We start from the raw sequence: 18013 nt of genomic DNA on the forward strand, positions 1-18013 counted from the left end.
TTTTAATAAATTAGTGCAATATGAAAGATTTGGGAATATTAATGTATCCATATTAGATCAAATTGAAGATTCCAAAATTTCTTCCAAGAGCCATCTTTTGCTGCTTCTTTTTTTTCTGGAGATGGAGTCTCACTTTGTCACCCAGGCTGGAGTGCAATGGTGTGATCTCGGCTCACTGCAAACCCCGCTTCCCAGGTTCAAGCAATTCTCCTGCTTCAGCCTCCCGAGTAGCTGGGACTACAGACGCACATCACCACACCCGGCTAATTTTTTTGTATTTTTAGTAGAAATGGGGTTTCACCGTGTTGACCAGGCTGGTTTCGAACTCCTGAGCCTAGACAATCCACCCACCTCGGCCTCCCAAAGTGCTAGGATCACAGGCGTGAGCCACCCTGCTGGCCGCTTCTTCTTAAGGTATTTCTTCCCTGAGCTGCTTACAGATACATTACCTGATTTAGACAAATTTATCCAAATATCAAACTGCCTGGATGAGATGTAGATTTTTAAACTTCTGTATCTCAGCCAAAAATGGAGTTTTACCCATTGCCTGGTGAAGTGAGTAAAAAGCCACTCATTTTGTTTCATTTCTAATTACCTTTAAGAATAGCTGTATGGATAATTCTAGTTCTGAGGTACATTTATTTACCAAGCTCAGACTGGGACCCAAGTGGAACACTTCTGCTTCTGCTTCTACAAAGAAAAAGGAAAGTCACATACGGTGGCTCAACGCCGGTAATCCCAGCACTTTGAGAGGCTGAGGCTGAGGCAGGAAAATTGCCCGAGCCCAGGAGTTTGAGACCAGCCTGGGCAGCATGGCAAGACCCTGTCTCTACAAAAAAAAAAAAAAATTAGCTGGGCATGGTGGTGCGCGAGGCACCACCTGAGCCCAGGAGGTTGAGGCTGCAGTGAGCCAAGATCCCGACATTGCACTCCAGCCTGAGTGGCAGGAGTAAGACCCTGTCTCAAAAAAAAAAAAAAAAAAAAAGAAAGAAAGGGTGATCTCTCCCATGAGGCAGATTTCCTACAAATACATAGCTGTTGGACTCTTTCCTTTCTGAAATCACCGCTTGCTGTTTGGTCATCATCAGTTATGACAGTGCAGTTTCCTGGGGATGAGGGAACAGAAGCCAAGCTGTAATCCCAAATGCATTCCCTCACATTCCCACCACTGCTCAGGGGAGCAGCTCTCTATTTGTAAACATGTTTTAGTAATTATGAGTATGTGTTAATATGAACATTTTGAATATTACTGGTATTTGAAAGATACATTTAAATTTTTTTGTGTTTTTTTTTTGAGACAGAGTCTCACTCTGTCGCCCAGGCTGGAGTGCAGTGGCACGATCTCTGCTCACTACAAGCTCCGCCTCCCGGGTTCACGCCATTCTCCTGCCTCAGCCTCCGGAGTAGCTGGGACTACAGGTGCCCGCCACCACGCCCGGCTAATTTTTGTTGTATTTTTTAGTAGAGACAGGATTTTACCATGTTAGCCAGGATGGTCTTGATCTCCTGACCTCGTGATCCGCCCCCGTCGGCCTCCCAAAGTGCTGGAATTACAGACGTGAGCCACCACGCCCGGCCAAATTTTTTTTAGAAAAAGGATGACGTTTTTAAAAGCTATGTAGGAGGGCTGTGCTCATTCATTTTCAAACAGCGCAGTTGCCGGCCATAGAGCTGAACCCTGGCCAAAGGTCATCGGATTATCTCTAAGAGATCACATTTCTCAAGAGAAAGGCACTTGGGCTGGGTCCTTTGTGTACTGGGTCACGCCTCTTAAGCATCCCATAATTACCAAAAAATGCTGCTGAAGGTCCCTTCTTAATTACTGAGCACTTTCGTTCCGAATCAAGCAGAAATGAATGGCTAAACTCAGGGCCTGAAATAAACTGAGGGAGGCATTGAAGGGAATTGCAGCTAGATTTCTAGATTAAGTGCATTTAATTTAATAACAAAGCCATTGAAAAATGAAAATAGACTGCTTAGGCCGGGTGTGGTTACTCATTCCTGTAATCCCAGCACTTTGGGAGGGTGAGGCGGGTGGATCACCTGAGGTCAGGAGTTTGAAACCAGCCTGACCAGCATGGCAAAACCCTGTATCTACTAAAAAATACAAATAAAATTAGCCAGGTGTGGTAATGCACACCTGTAATCCCAGCTACTCAGGAGGCTGAAGCATGAGAATCTCTTGAACCCAGGACACAGAGGTTGCAGTGAGCCAAGATTGCACCACTGCACTCCAGCCTGGGAAACAGTGAGACTCTGTCTCAAACAAACAAAAAAGAAAATAGACAACTTAATAAAATCAGACTTAGAATATTAGTGAATCCTTTGACATGTTTTTATTTGGTTTCATTTTTTTTTTTTTTGAGATGGAGTCTTGCTCTGCCACCCAGGCTGGAGTGCAGTGGCCAGATTTCAGCTCACTGCAAGCTCCGCCTTCCGGGTTCACGCCATTCTCCTGCCTCAGCCTCCGGAGTAGCTGGGACTACAGGCGCCCGCCACCTCGCCTGGCTAGTTTTTTGTATTTTTTAGTAGAGACGGGTTTCACCGGGTTAGCCAGCATGGTCTCGATCTCCTGACCTCGTGGTCCGCCCGTCTTGGCCTCCCAAAGTGCTGAGATTACAGGCTTGAGCCACCGCGCCCGGCCTGGCTTCATTTCTTGGCACCCCTGTGAACCTTACTGGGAAGTAATGTAGAATCATTCGGAGGAATTTCATTATGTTAAATACTACTTAAGATTTTTTTTTGTCTTAGCCATAATATTTAAATTTCTGAAAGACACAGTTATTTTCTGAACGTGTTACTGCCTAATGGGTGGTGTGACACTGAAAGGTAGAAGAAGGGAGAGGTGTTTTTTTTGTTTGTTTTTTTGTTTTGAGACAGAGTTTCGCCCTTGCTGCCCAGGCTGGAGTGCAATGGTGCGATCTCCGCTCACTGCAACCTCCGTCTCGCGGGTTCAGGTGATTCTCCTGCCTCAGCCTCTCGAGTAACTGGGATTACAGGCATGTGCTACCACGCCCGGCTAATTTTGTATTTTTAGTAGAGATGGGGGTTTCTCCATGTTGGTCAGGCTGCTCTCGAACTCCCAACCTCAGGTAATCAGCCCACCTTGGCCTCCCAAAGTGCTGAGATTATAGGTGTGAGCCACTGCTGGGGGAGGTGTTTTAATTAGATCAGTTTATTGTCATTGATAGAGTAATAAAAAGAAGCCTGAACTTATTTATTTTACATTATGTAAAATGAGGGGGGAGGAGGGAAGGAGGAGGGGGAGGATGAGAAGGGGGAGAAGGATGAGGAGGGAGAGGAGGAGGAGGACTCACTGATAAGGTAAAAGAGTAGTACAAACTCTGGCAAGAGCTTTGAAGATCAAGTTCTCTAACTTGTCAAACTTACATTACTATAATGTACACATTAAGCAAGGTAAGGATAGGGCTGTGTCTTGAACATTGTAGCTGTTCGATAATTATGATGGAATGATAGATGAATATTGTGGTGGAGTTGCAGCATGTTGTTGTTAAACCACTGTACCGGTTTTAGAACAAACTCCTCCCTCCTCATCCTCCCCAAGCAGTGCCAGGAACCCAGTGTCAGGGCTTGAGAGGGAACTGTCCAGTGGGGCTGAGGTCAGAAATGCCAACTGGAAAAGACAGGGAGAAGGGAGCCACGTTCTTTTCTGAAGCGTTACAGAGAAAAGTGCCTTTGAGGGTCGGGTCAAGTTTGATTGTTAGTCAAATCCAGCACCTTCTTTTAGTAAATCATGTGCTAGCAACATCCATGAATGCTATCTCACAATTCTCACAACAGAAGCATTTATTATTGTATAGTAAGGTTACAGAGGTGTAATATCAAAACAGAAACCCTGCGGGGGGTTGCGGGGAGCTCTCTGCATTGCTCCAGTTGCTTCTCCTCAATCAATTTCACCAAAAATTGGGATTATAGAACATTTTGAAAGTGCAGACATCAGCACTCGCCCATGCTCTTTCTTGCAGATGAGTTCACTGGGTTCTCCTACATTATTGTGCATTAGAATTCACGTCACGTTCAAAATACAAAATCACATATTTTTTACTTTAAGGGCCAAAATGTAATCCCAGCATTTTGGGAGGCCAAGGTGGGAGGACTGCTGGAGGCCAGGAGTGCAAGACTAGCCTGGGCAACATCGCAAGACCCTTTCTCTATAAAACATTTAAAAATCAGCTGGGTGTGGTGGCAAGCGCCTATAGTCCAGCTACTTGGTAGGCTGAGGTGGGAGGATTGCAGAGCCTGGGAGGCTGAGGCTGCAGTTAGCTATGACCACACCCCTGCATTCCAGCCTGGGCGACAGAGTGAGACCCGTCTCTTAAAAAAAAAGCAAAGCAAAACAAAATAGGGATTTCCAATAGTACCTTTGACTACAGAACAATTTTTGAGATAACTTTAAAACAACTCTTATGCAGAATGTGACCCCACAGTAATATTTACATATATGCTTTTTTATCAGGTCAACTAGACGATCAATATATAATTAGATTTATGAAAGAAAAGCTAAAATCAATGCCTTGCAGGAATCAAGGTTACATTTTGGATGGATTCCCAAAGACTTATGATCAAGCAAAAGACCTGTTCAATCGTAAGTTTGAGTGTTCTATTTTGAGTATTTATATTCAGGTAAGTTGCAACTTTATTGTTCAGAGAAATAGTCACTCAATTAAAGTAAACAGAAAACTAGAGAGACTATTTTTGAGCCTTGGCTCACCTTTCATTAGGTAGCTTTTTTTTTTCTATGGTTTTCCCCCCCGGATGATGGCTCAAGGTGCATAGCCTTTTACAAATTTTTTACAATTTTATTGTATTGTATTGTGGCACAAACACTTAACATGAGATCTGCCCTCGGAACGGGTTTTTAAGTGTGCAATACATGATCATTGGCTATAGGCACTGGGTTGTTCAGCAGCTCTCTAGAGCTTATGCATCTTTCCGGATTAAAATTTCATGCCTGTTGATTAGTAACTTTTGTTTTTCCCCTCCCCAGCCTCTGGCAACCACCATCCCACCCTTTCATTCTTTGAATTTGACTACTCAAGTTCCCTATTTAAGTGGAATCATGCAGTATTTGTCTTTCTGTCACTGATTTCACTTAGCATAATGTCCTCAAGGTTCATCCTTGTTGTTGCACAAAGCAGAATTTCCTTTAAAAAAAAAAAAGCAGACCATTCGTCACCCCGGCTGGAGCACAGTGATATATATGATCACAGTTTACTGCAGCCTTGACCTCCTGGGCTCAAGCGGTTTTCCTGCCTCGGTCTCCCGAGTAGCTGGGAGTACAGGCGTGCATGAGCACACCCAACTAATTTAAAATTTTTCTGGAGGTTTCACTCTGTTGCCAGGCTGATCTCTGAACTCCTGGCTTCAGGTGATCCTACTGCCTTGCCCTCCCAAATTATTGGGATTACAGGTGTGAGCCATGGTGCCCAGCCATTTCCTTCTTTTTAAAGGCTGAATAGTATTCTGTTGAATGTCTATACCACATTTTCTTTATCCATGCATCTATCAATGTACATTTAGTTTGTGAGACTATTTCTAAAAATACATGTGCTCTTTATGGCTAGTTTTCATTAGTGCTTGCTACTTAAGATATTTGGATTTTTTTGCTGTGATCCATGGTAATAATATATTAATAAACACAATGAGGAATATTTTGTTTTCTTAGAGGAAGATGAGGAGGAGGAAGATGAAGTCAGAGGCAGAATGTTTCCCTTTGATAAATTAATTATACCTGGTAAGTTTATTTTCCCAAGATCACATTTAAAAGAATGTAAAATGAGGGGGGAGGAGGGAAGGAAGAGGGGGAGGATGAGAAGGGGGAGGAGAAGGGGGGAGAAGGATGAGGAGGGAGAGGAGGAGGAAGATTCACTGATAAGGTAAAAGTAATTTTGTAAAACTACAAAAATTAGCTAGGTGTCGTACTGTGCACCTGTAGTCCCAGCTACTCAGGAGGTTGAGGCAAGAGAATCACTTGAACCCAGGAGACGGAGGTTGCAGTGAGCCGAGATCACGCCACAGCACTCCAGCCTGGGCAACCGAGAGGGACTCTGTCTCAAAAAAAAAGAAGAATGCTGTCTGATATCTGTCTCTTTTTTCTTTCTTTTTTTTCTCCCAGTAGCTGGGACTACAGGTGCCTGCCACCATGTCTAGCTAATTTTTGTATTTTTAGTAGAGACGGGTTTTCACCATGTTGTCCAGGCTGGTCTCAAACTCCTGGCCTTAGGTGATCCACCTGCCTTAGCCTCCCAAAGTGCTGGGATTACGAGCGTGAGCCACCTTGCCCAGCCTCTTTTTTTTTTTTTTTTAAACTACTCCTTAAGGAGCAGGGCTACACCATAGGCAGTGTGCCTAGAGTAGCCCCGATACCCCTTTTGTGCCAAAACAATCTTTTTGAGTTTAATAAAGTAGGATTTTTTTTTTAGGAAAAAAATTAAAAGATATTCTCAAGCATAAACTTGCAAACTAGAGAATGCACCAAGGGATAAACATGAGGAATATTAAATTGCTGAAATGAATAGAAATCCCTGTGGGAACATTGTCTTCCACTGCTCTCTCCTGTAACAAAGCAAAAGGTAGCAAATCTATTGATGGCTTGACTTCCTGAGTCACGTAGGCTCCTTCCCTGCCCTGGTTTTGGTGCTAACCATGCCATCATCAAGACCTTCAGCTTCTGACTTGAGATTGCACAGGTCCAAAGCTTTTCAGTTCACTCTTAACTCCACAGCGGTTTTATTCCATCACATATTTACACAGGATTTCACAAAGTACTCTTGAAAGCAAGGCATAAGCAATTTATCGTACACAACAGGATTTATTTAGTACTGAGCAGGCATTTCTTGTGACCTTCCTATAAACGTTAACAAGTGTTGTTTTCAGTCAGTTTGCTTGAGGTGTATATTCATAGGGAATCATTTTGGGTCATAAGATCACTAGAAGAAAAGCTATTTTCAGCAACTTAGGACAAGGCTGTAACTGAAAAGGGCCTGCCTGCTCAGTGGTATCCAGTCCCCAACGAAGGCAGCTTGTGTCTGTTACCTTCTCTTGGTCCAACACAGTTTGCAGAGAAGCTTCTGGAAGCACTGAGGCCACCAGATAGCAGTCATCCTTGGGGATGGATATTTATTGTTTGCCTGTAGGCTGTGAAGCCAATGGCAGAGGCATGAAATGCCACAGGGATGGTTTGTCTCAGATTTCCCATTAATTTAGGCAAATGCCTCAGAAAAAGTTAAAAACTAAAGTTGATTGGCCAGACACAGTGCCTGTAATCCCAGCACTTTGGAAGGTCAAGGTGGGAGGATCTCTTGAGCTCAGGAGTCAGAGACCAGCCTGGGCAACATAGTGAGACCTCATATCTACTAAAAAAAAGAAAAACAAAAAATCAAAAAAATTAGCCGGGGTGGTGGCATGCACCTGTAGTCCCAGCTACTTGGAAGGCTGAGGTGGCAGAATCACCTGAGCATGGGAAATCAAGGCTGCAGGTGCCCTGATTGCACCACTGCACTCCAGCCTGGGCAACAGAGCAAGAACCTGTCTCAAAAAAATTAATTAAAAAAATAAAATAAAAAGTAAAGTTTATTGTTGATTATTAGATTCTGGGTAGGTATGTCCAGTGTATGTATGTTTATCACTTCTAGGCAATATTCACTAATTGCAAACTGCGCTAAATCATAACACCCTCACTGGGGCAGCTGGATACATTTCAGCTCAACTGGCAATTTTTCGTGTGCAATTTGTCATGTGCCGGGCACTCATTGAACCTTTTCACAATCCTGCAAGGCAGGAATTACACCCACGTTTACCCAATCCAGAAGCTAAAGCCCAGAGATGTATACAAGTCCACTCACTAGTAAATGGTAGGGGGATTAAATTAAAACTCAGGTCTTCTCACTCCACTGCCTCCAAAACAGAATTAATGAAACCTGCCTGTAAGATAAGGAAATGGAAGCACAGAGGTCAAGTGACCAAGAACTCTTAAACGTAGGCCACTGGGCTGTCCTCTCTTTGTTGGACACAGTGCAAACACGTCTAAGACGTAATCTATTTGGAATGTTAATCTGTTGTTAGCAAACTACCCTCTTTCCAGAAATTGTCCCTATTTTCTATTTCCCTAAAAGAAATACCTGTGGGATTTTAATTGAGGGAGGGAACTGAATGGTAACACGGAAAGGTCAATGCCATTGAAATAATTTACTGCTTAGGATTCCCTAGAGATGGGGGCACATGGGGAATGCCAGGTTTGGTCAGGCGGCAGAAGCAAGAACAAAGGGCAAGATCTAGATTAAAGCCGTTGTTGGGGTTTCTTTGGGAAAGCCGAGACAGGCCACAGTGAACCATTCAGGACTGGCTAGTTTGAGTTTAGGGGTGGTCTCTAGTTGCCTGGGGCCTGGTCCTGGGATGATTTAGGGCAAGGGAAATACTGGCTTGCTGTGTGAGATTAGATAAACGGACTGAGTGGCTTGCATAGGAGGGGCATTCCCAAGTAAGTTGTTACTATCTTTAGGTATTGGCTAGGCCTGGGAAGGGCAGCAGTCTCTCCCCATATCTGTAAGGCCCCCCTCAAGATATCAAAACAGGCCAAGTGGGTGGCTTACGCCGCCTGCAATCCCAGGGAGGCTAATGCAGGAGGATTGCTTGAGTCCAGGAGTTGGAGACCAGCATGGGCTACATAGCAAGACCCCCATCTCCACACACACAAAAACATTTTTAATTAGCCAGGTGTGGTGGCATGTGCCTGTGGTCCCAGCTACTCAGGAGGCTGAGGTGGGAGGATCTCTTGTGCCCAGGAGGTCAAGCCTGTGGTAAGCCTTGATCATGCCACTGCACTTCAGTCTGGGTGACAGAATGAGACCCTGTCTCTTAAAAAAAAAAAAAAAAAAAAGAAATCAAAGCATAAGACACAGAAAATAAAAGAAACACATTCCAACCTATGATAATCCAGTTCTAGATGGTATTCTCTCCCAGTGAGAAACCACTGCATTTTACCACTGCTGTTAGCCTATGTCCAGTTTGATCCTTTCAAGACCTTAGTTGAAGGAGATAAGTTTAAAGTTGTACCTATCTGATGAATATTTGGAAATTTGTTAAAACATAGATTTTTCGGCCCAGCACGGTGGCTTACACCTGTAATCCCAGCAATTTGGGAGGCCGAGGTAGGCAGATCACCTGAGGTCAGGAGATCAAGACCAGTCTGGCCGACATGGTGAAACCCCGTCTCTACTAAAAATATAAAATTAGCCAGGCATGGTGGTGCATGCCTATAATCCCAGCCTATAATCACTCGGGAGGCTGAGGCAGGAGAATCACTTGAACCCGGGAGGTGGAGGTTGCAGTGAGCCGAGACCGCGCCACTGCACTCCAGCGTGGGGTACAAGAGCGAGACTTTGCCTAAAAACAAAACAAAAACCCATAGATTTTTCATGTGATTCCAGATAGCCAAATACAGTGACCTCCTTGTTATCTACAGTCTCACCAAGCAGAAATCTATTACTTGCTATCCACAGTTAGCCAGTGCGAGGACAATAGACATTCTGAATAACTGTCTTGAGATACTGCAGAATATTGAAGTTCTCTGTGAGTCACAAAGAGAATGAATGAACATTTTTTTTAAAAATCATCTAGTGAGAAGTATATTTTATCATATTAAAAATCGTTGCAAATTGGAAAGCCAAGGATGTTACTCATTATTTGATTAACTGGAATCTTACACCTCCCGATCAGCCTGGAAGAAAGGTAGAATATATTTTTGAAATTCACAGATTATTAACATAATTCACACATTTTCTAACAAATGAGTATCATGTTAGGGAAAAAAATAAAGTTTTCATATAGATGTCTGACATCACAGAGCTTAAATGGATTCAATTTTCAGCAAATCTGTTGACATCATTTTGATTTCAGTACCGTACCAGCATTTGGGGGTTCAGATGTCTACCTTCCTTTTCAAAAGGCAGCCACTCATGAACATCATGACAATCAAATGGTAAAAGATGAGCAAAAGATAGAACAACTTCCTTGCGAAAATACCTCTCATATGCAGAATGGAGGTAGTTATCAAACTATTATGAATTTACAGGATCTTATTCCACAGGCTGTCTCAGCCTTTGCTTTCACAGTTAGTATCTGCAGCAGATGATGTTCACATATGTCCACATGCCTCGGGGACACACCTCCTGTGGGCTTTCCCCAGTGCGCTTTCCCTTTTCACCCACTCAAGGAAGCTTATTAGAATACAAGTAAACGAGAATGGCATTATGATGTTACAAGCCAATACAATTTTAGAACAAAAATCAAATCATTCCTAAGTTCTGTTGAGCTCTAATAGATAGCAAGGTATTTGTGATGCAGCCACTGATCTGGGCACCAGTGTACACTGGTCCTGTAGTTGAGAACCTCTAGGCCGGGCGCGGTGGCTCAAGCCTGTAATCCCAGCACTTTGGGAGGCCGAGACGGGCAGATCACGAGGTCAGGAGATCGAGACCATCCTGGCTAACACAGTGAAACCCCGTCTCTACTAAAAATACAAAAACTTAGCCGGGCGAGGTGGCAGGCGCCTGTAGTCCCAGCTACTCGGGAGGCTGAGGCAGGAGAATGGCGTGAACCCGGGAGGCGGAGCTTGCAGTGAGCTGAGATCCAGCCACTGCACTCCAGCCGGGGTAACAGAGCGAGACTCCGTCTCAAAAAAAAAAAAAAAAAAGAGAACCTCTAAGAATCACAACTCACCTTGGAAAGTTTATTTCACTGATCCACACCTGAATCTCTCATTCACTCAACAATTATCCATTGAATTTGTACTAGAAGCTGAAGGAACAGCTGCTTTCACAGTTTAAAAGAAAATCACAGGTGGGTAAAATGGTCATTATTAACATGATCTGTGTGTTGAATTTGATAAGTGCTGACCATATCATGTTGAACGTGTTTCATAGTCAATGGCATTGAGGAAAGAGCTGGATCCATGAAAATTCCAAGGGGTGTTCCCATTTTTATTAATTTGGCAAACTGGCCATCAAAGCATGTTGCTTGTAGCCATAGTTCTCTTTGGAAGCCTGTGATAACTGTGCTGGACAGGAGGCAATGTGAGGCCAGGAGCCGTGGCCTATCCCTGCCAGCACTCGGGGAGGCCAAAGTGGGAGGACTGCTTAAGGCAGGAATTTGAGACCAGCCTGCACATAGTGAGACTTTGTCTCTCTCTAAGATAGATATACATACATATATGCATATATATGTATATATTTTTTAAAAAAGAGAAAAGAGACAATTTGAAAATTAGGAAGCTGATATCACAGGGTTATCTGAGATTTGCTACTTATGATTTCTGCTGCTTTTATTCGGAAGGGAGGAAGGGAGGAAGGAAGGAAGGACAGAGGGAGGGTGGGGGAAGGGAGGGAGGAAGGAAGGAAGAGAGGGAGGGAGGAAGAAAGGGAAAATAACTGATTGCACAAAATAGCAATTGGGCCTCATAGGGTGGTCTCTGGAAATGGGGTGATTTTCATCTATTTATCCTCCATGAGAGGCAGCAAAGCCAATTGGACAGGCTATTTGTGGCAACAGGAGGTCCTGGCGGGTAACCAGACACTTGGGTTACCAGGGGCCCATGCGTTCTCCAGCACCCTGCTAGTTAGCTGCGCTGTACTGTGCCAACTCTGGAGTCTCTCCTTCTCCCCAGAATTCGTTTGTGCACTGGATGCTTCGGATGAGTTTCTGAAGGAGCGTGTGATAAACCTTCCTGAGAGGATCGTGGCCGGGACCCACTATAGCCAAGACCGATTCCTCCGGGCTCTGAGCAACTACCGGGACATCAATATCGAAGATGAGACTGTCTTCAACTATTTTGATGAAATTGAAATTCACCCGATACATATTGGTATTAAATGAATTCAAGGATAATGTGAATGTCCAGGACCCCCAGTAAAGCTTGGTGCAGGTCTAGCTGTAATTGTGGGGCTGGGGGAGGGTGGGGAGTATAACCATGGGTTGGGGCACAGGAAGCCATGGAATACACAGGGCACTCCTTCTGGGGAGTCATTCTACGTGGGGATTTGGTGGTGGGTGTTATTATTGTATGAGAATTTATGGGTATATTATGAAGTAAAATGACAAATCCTTTGTTTTTGAGACGGAGTCTTGCTCAGTTGCCCAGGCTGGAGTGCAGTGGTGCAATCTTGGCTCACTGCAACCTCTGCTTCCCGGGTTCAAGGGATTCTCCTGCCTCAGCCTCCCAAGTAGCTGGGACTACAGGCATGCACCACCATGCCTGAGTAATTTTTGTATTTTTAGTAGAGACGGGGTTTCACTATGTTGGCCCGGCTGCTCTCAAACACCTGACCTCATGATCCACCCACCTCGGCCGCCCAAAGTGCTGGGATTACAGGTGTAAGCCACCATGCCTGGCCAACAAACTCATTTTTTAAAAAAGAAATGTGTGTTCGGTGCTGGCTGCTTGGCCATTACCCCAGGTTCCTTGGGGGCAGTGCTCTGTCCCTGTTAAATTATTGGGCACTGGTGCTTTTCCAGACCCTTTCCTGGCCTTCTGACTGGCCAGCCCATCCCCGTAGCTACCCAGAAGAGCAAATAGCTCTTCACCGCATTCCTTCTTGTTTCCTGTAAACACAGCGCTGAGCTTAGCACCAGCAAGCACTTGTGATCCCGCATCACATCGTCACATCGGCCTCATCACCACCATTATGATTCCTGGCTCCAGCTCTTAGCTTTCACAGCTGCTGCGACTTCCCTGGGCTTGTTGAACCCCTGACCTACCTTTCTGGTTTTCTGGACCTTGACACTTATTCCTCCTTTGGGCTTGGTGAGAAAGAACCAGCTTCTGCCTGGTGGAAGCTTCCTGGCCAGGCCCACCCTTGGGACTCCAGGGGCTGCTCTCTACCCCCAACTGCCCAATGGGAAAGCATTTGGGCCCTGGAGTATCGGGAGACTTAGTGCTAAGGGATAATGTCAGCAGGAGGAAGGAGAGCTAATTCCAGTTGTGGCTGGGCCTCAGTTTTCTCATCTGTGAAATAGGAAAATAATCAGGCTTGCAGGATTGTTATAAACAGTAGAGATGAGAGACACAAAGTGCCTGGCATGTTGAAGGAGTTCAACAAGTGGTCATTTTGTTATTCCTACCAATACTAAGGCATAAAATGACATACTATTATGAAATTTAAAAATGGCTGGGTGCGGTAGCTCATGCCTGTAATCCCTACATGTTGGAAGACCAAGGTGGGTGGATCACCTGAGGTCAGGAGTTCGAGACCAGCATGGCCAACATGGTGAAACCCCATCTCTACGAAAAATACAAAAATTAGCTGGGCGTGGTGGTGCACACCTGTAATCCCAGCTACCCAGGAGGCTGAGGCAGGAGAATCATTGGAACCCAGGAGGCAGAGGTTGCAGTGAACTGAGATCATGCCACTGCACTCCAGCCTAGGTCACAGAGTGAGACTCCGTCTTAGGAAAAAAAAAAAAAAAAAAGAAATATAAAAATAACAATTTGTAAATCTGCAAATCTTTCTTGTCTGCACCCTCAGCAGTCACTGGGTTTTGTTCTCATCTAGACATGTTTCTGCATGTTGGACATGCTTTATATGTAAAAGCTAAGGGTTCTGCACCTCCTAGTATGGAAATTAGTTTACATTATTTAGAGAACTAGGAAAGAAGGAAGAATATATTTCAGAAAAATAGTGATTGTCATCTTTTCAGTTAGGTCCAGAAAACTGTTTACAGGAAGATCAGGAGAGCCCAGGGAAAAATGTTGAGAAAAAAAGAAATAACAGGGAGGAATGAATGAGTGGCCATTGTGTTCCGTCTCATCCTGTGCCCACCTCATTTGGCCTCATCTGCAGCTGACAACTGGGAAAGAATATAAAAGCATAGGGGAGAAATGCATCCTAAGGATGGGAGGCGGGGAGGGCATCTCACGGTAGGGGATGCAGCCCAGCCTCTGCAAGGTCTCGAATGGGGCCCTGGAAAGATGCTGGGAATCGCATCCTCTCATCAGCTCTGGCCTCTGCTTCTCTCTCAGTGTCTCTTTGTCATCTCTCTCTTTGGGCCAGGGTTCTCTCCCGCTCTGTGGCCTGTGTGGTAGGCTGAGGCCACCCCACACCCAGAGTTACAATGCTACACTGGGAGCTAAGGCCAGAGCTGACTTTACTCTGTTCAGTCCCACATTCCCTGAAGGGCAACTCTGCTGGTCACAGTTTGGGCTGAGGTGCCCCACCCCAGTCTAATCAGCAGTGGCCCGGCTCTGGGGTCAGAGTGGAATATTGCCAGGGGGAATCATTCCTGAGTACCTTCTCAAAGGTGTCCAGTTAGTGATATCAAGGTTGTAATTACTCAGAGTAATCAGGGAGAAATGCATTTATATTATATTATTTTATTTTACTTTTTCTTTTTGAGATAGAGTCTCCCTCTGTCACCAAGGCTGGAGTGCAATGGCACAATCTCAGCTCACTGCAACCTCTGCCTCCTGGGTTCAAGCAATTCTCCTGCCTCAGCCTCCCAAGTAGCTGGGATTACAGGCGTATGCTGCCATGCCCAGCTAATTTTTGTATTTTTGGTAGAGACAGGTTTCACCACGTTGGTCAGGGTGGTCTCAAACTCCTGGCCTCAAGCAATCTGCCCACCTCGGCCACACAAAGTGCTGGGATTACAGGCATGAACCACCACATCCAGTGAGAAATGCATTTAAATGTCACAGGTCAGGCAATGAAGAGCTACTCGATATGACTTTTTCTTTTTCATTTTTTTGAGACAAAGTCTCACTCTGTCACCCAAGCTGGAGTACAGTGGCTCAATCTCAACTCAGTGCAACCTCTGCCTCCCGGGTTCAAGTGATCCTCCTGCCTAAGCCTCCCAAGTAGCTGGAACTACAGGCGTGCGCCACTATGCCAGGCTAATTTTTGTATTTTTAGTGGAGATGAGGTTTCTCCATGTTGGCCAGGCTGGTCTTGAACTCCTGACCTCAACCTACTCGGCCTCCCAAAGTGCTGAGATTACAGGTGTGAGCCACCGTGGCCAGCTGTTTTTTGCTTTTTTAAGGGCTTGCTTCTGTTCACCAACTAGTGCATTGGCTCTGCTCCTCCCCTCTTCCCATGTTAGAACCCGGTGGTGCTTCTGGTCTAGGTCAAGGTCATACAAACATGGGAGGGGTGGTGGCTCATCCCTGTAATCCCAGCACTGTGAGAGGCCGAGGCAGGAGGACTGCTTGAGCTCAAGAGTTGAAGATCAGCCTGGGCAACATGGGGAGACCCTGTGTCTACAAAAACAAAACAAAACTATAAAAAACAAACATGGGTGGGGTGGGCATAGCAGTGACTATGAATGGGAGTGGGGTAAGCAGTTGCCCAGAGGAAGGTCTGAAGGGGCTTAGTACCAAAATTTGTCCGCTGCACACCGTTCTCTGCAGACACCTTCCAAGCAGCCCTAAGAAAGTGGTATAGAATTTACCACCTCAATGACCATGGAGATCTCAGTATTTATCCATACACCATTTTTCTTTTTCTTCTCTTCAGTCTTGATACTAACATTTTTCAGATATTCTGGAGTCTGGATTTTTTTTTCTCCTATTCAAGTAGACTCACTGAAATGGTTATTTTTTTGTGAATTGAAAACGTATCCCAGAATCGTTGATTTTCAGAAAGGTCACCCTGTTTGGCCTCCCACAAGTGCAGGACTTCCTTCTGTAGAAACCTCTGAAAGAAGTGTCCCAGTCTTTGCTTGAATACTTCCAGGCATGGAGAGCTCATTACTTTTCAGGCAATCCATTCCCCCATCCAACCACTCTAATCAAGTCATCGTTAGAACTCATAGACCCAAGTCCACATTTCCCTACCCACGACTCTCAGACTCTGGTCTGATATTTGCCCATGAGGGAAAAAAGTCTGAACTATGCTGGCAATTAGAAAAGAAAGCCCCATGTGGTAATTTACATAATTGACTATCACAAGTTTATAGTAATAAAGAATTTTCCCAATTGCAGGCAGGCCTAGAATATAAGTATGTGTTGATCTCTCTCCTGGTATTTAAAGATGTAGGAAAACTTGAAGATGCTCAGAATAGACTTGCTATCAAACAGCTCATCAAAGAGATTGGGGAGCCTCGAAATTATGGTTTAACAGACGAAGAAAAGGCAGAAGAGGAGCGGAAGGCTGCGGAGGAGCGGCTGGCCAGGGAGGCTGCTGAGGAAGCAGAACGCGAGCACCAGGAGGCCGTGGAGATGGCAGAGAAGATAGCTCGCTGGGAGGAGTGGGTGAGTGGTGTGTGTGTGAGTCTGGGTGTGTGTGTGAGTCTGTGTGTGTGCGGAGCAGGGGTGCGGTGCCTGGCAAAGCCATTTAGGCCAGTTCCACTTCCCATCCTGCTTTAGGGAAATGTCATGAAAATACCCCAAACAAATTTGCGTTTGCTTTTTGTCATTTGTAACGTTTGAAAAAGGATATCCATGGTCTTTTGCTTAGTTTTTTCCCTTTTTGTTTTTGTTTGAGACAGGGTCTGGCTGTGTCGCCCAGGCTGGAGTGCAGTGGCGCAATCTTGGCTTACTGCAACCTCTGCCTCCTGGGTTCAAGTGATTCTCCTGTCTCAGCCTCCCCAGGGGCTGGGACTGCAGGTGTGCACCACCAAGCCCAGCTCATTTTTCTGTTTTTAGTTGAAATGGGGTTTCACCATGTTGACCAGCTAGGCTGATCTGAAACTCCTGATCTCAAGTGATCTGCCCGCTTCTGCCTCCCAAAGTGCTGGGATTACAGGCGTGAGTCACCGTGCCCAGCTTGCTTAGTATTAATAACAAAAACTAGCCATTATCAGGTGTATTAGTCATACAAATTCCTATAAATATGTAACATTTTACTATGCATTGACCTCATTATTTTATTTTATTTTCCTCCATTTACCCATGTAACCTACCCAGGTGGTCAGCTTCATTCAACCCCTCCTCATTCCCCAAATCACTGGTGTAGCAAATAATTCTACTTCCAAAAATAGCACTCTTAGGCTGGGCATGGTAGTTCATACCTGTAATCCCAGCACTTTGGGAGGGTGAGGCTGGAGAATCACTTGAGCTTAGGTGTTCAAGAACAGCCTGGGCAACATAGCAAGACCTTGACTCTACTAAAAATAAAAATAAAAATTAGCTGGGCATAGTGGCATGCCTGTAGCCCCAACTACTAGGGAGGCTAACGTGGGAGGATTGCTTAAGCCTGGAGGATTGTTTGAGCCTGGGAGATTGAGGCTGCATTGAGCTATGGTGATGCCACAGCACTTCAGCCTGGATGACAGAGTGAGACCCTGCCTCAAAAAACAAATACCATCACCAAAAATGACACCCAAATCTGTCCCCAGCTCTCTAATTCTGATTAGGGGCAGTGTTTCTCATCCGAATTATGCAGTGCTTTCTCACTGTCCTCCCCAACTCCAGTCTGGTCCATCTCCAGTCTGTTCCCAAGCAGCTGCCAGGTGATCCTTCCAAACTGCAGACCCACCATGGCCATTCTCTGCTTACAGCTCCTCACAGGCTCTCGATTATCACAATTTGATAAAAGTCCAAACTTGTCATTGTGGTCAAGGTCCTTTGTGACCTGGCTGCTTCTGATACTTCCTAGTTTCAAACAGTGCACCAATGATGGTCATCTGCATGACTCACTGCCTCACAGACACATGGCATCTTGACCAGAAGTCGTCTTTCTAGTGAGGCATTTCCTGGTCTCTGTAAAATTCAATGCCTACCCCTTCCCACAACCTGTCACATCCCCTTTTACACTTTTTAATTTTCCTCTTTGTACTTACTCTACCTATTTTACAGTTTATGTATTTACCTTGTTTCTTGCCTTTTCTCTGCACAGAACTTAAGTTACATGAGGACAGCGATGTCTATGTTGTTCACTGCCATATATCCAATGCTTAGAATAGTGCCTGGCACGTAACAGGCACTCAATAAATGGAAGGAAGGAAGAAAGGAAGAAAGAAGGGAGGGATGGAGGGAGGGAGGCAGGCCCAATGCACACATTTT

The 18013-nt window shown here is 45.1% G+C and overlaps 1 protein-coding gene across 3 annotated transcripts in view; it reads left to right on the top strand.

The window, feature by feature from the left end:
* Positions 1-18013, top strand: part of AK7 (adenylate kinase 7) — a 99201-nt gene that overhangs the window by 76794 nt on the left and 4394 nt on the right. For all 3 annotated transcript variants that reach the window (XM_005562168.5, XM_045396941.3, XM_065549340.2), the window contains 4 exons: positions 4478-4606; positions 5687-5755; positions 11684-11881; positions 16041-16261. In XM_005562168.5, coding sequence (XP_005562225.1) covers positions 4478-4606; positions 5687-5755; positions 11684-11881; positions 16041-16261 — 617 coding nt within the window. The remainder of the gene's footprint in view (positions 1-4477; positions 4607-5686; positions 5756-11683; positions 11882-16040; positions 16262-18013) is intronic.

This window comes from Macaca fascicularis, chromosome 7 (genome assembly GCF_037993035.2).
Source record: "Macaca fascicularis isolate 582-1 chromosome 7, T2T-MFA8v1.1".
Classification (NCBI taxonomy): domain Eukaryota; kingdom Metazoa; phylum Chordata; class Mammalia; order Primates; family Cercopithecidae; genus Macaca; species Macaca fascicularis.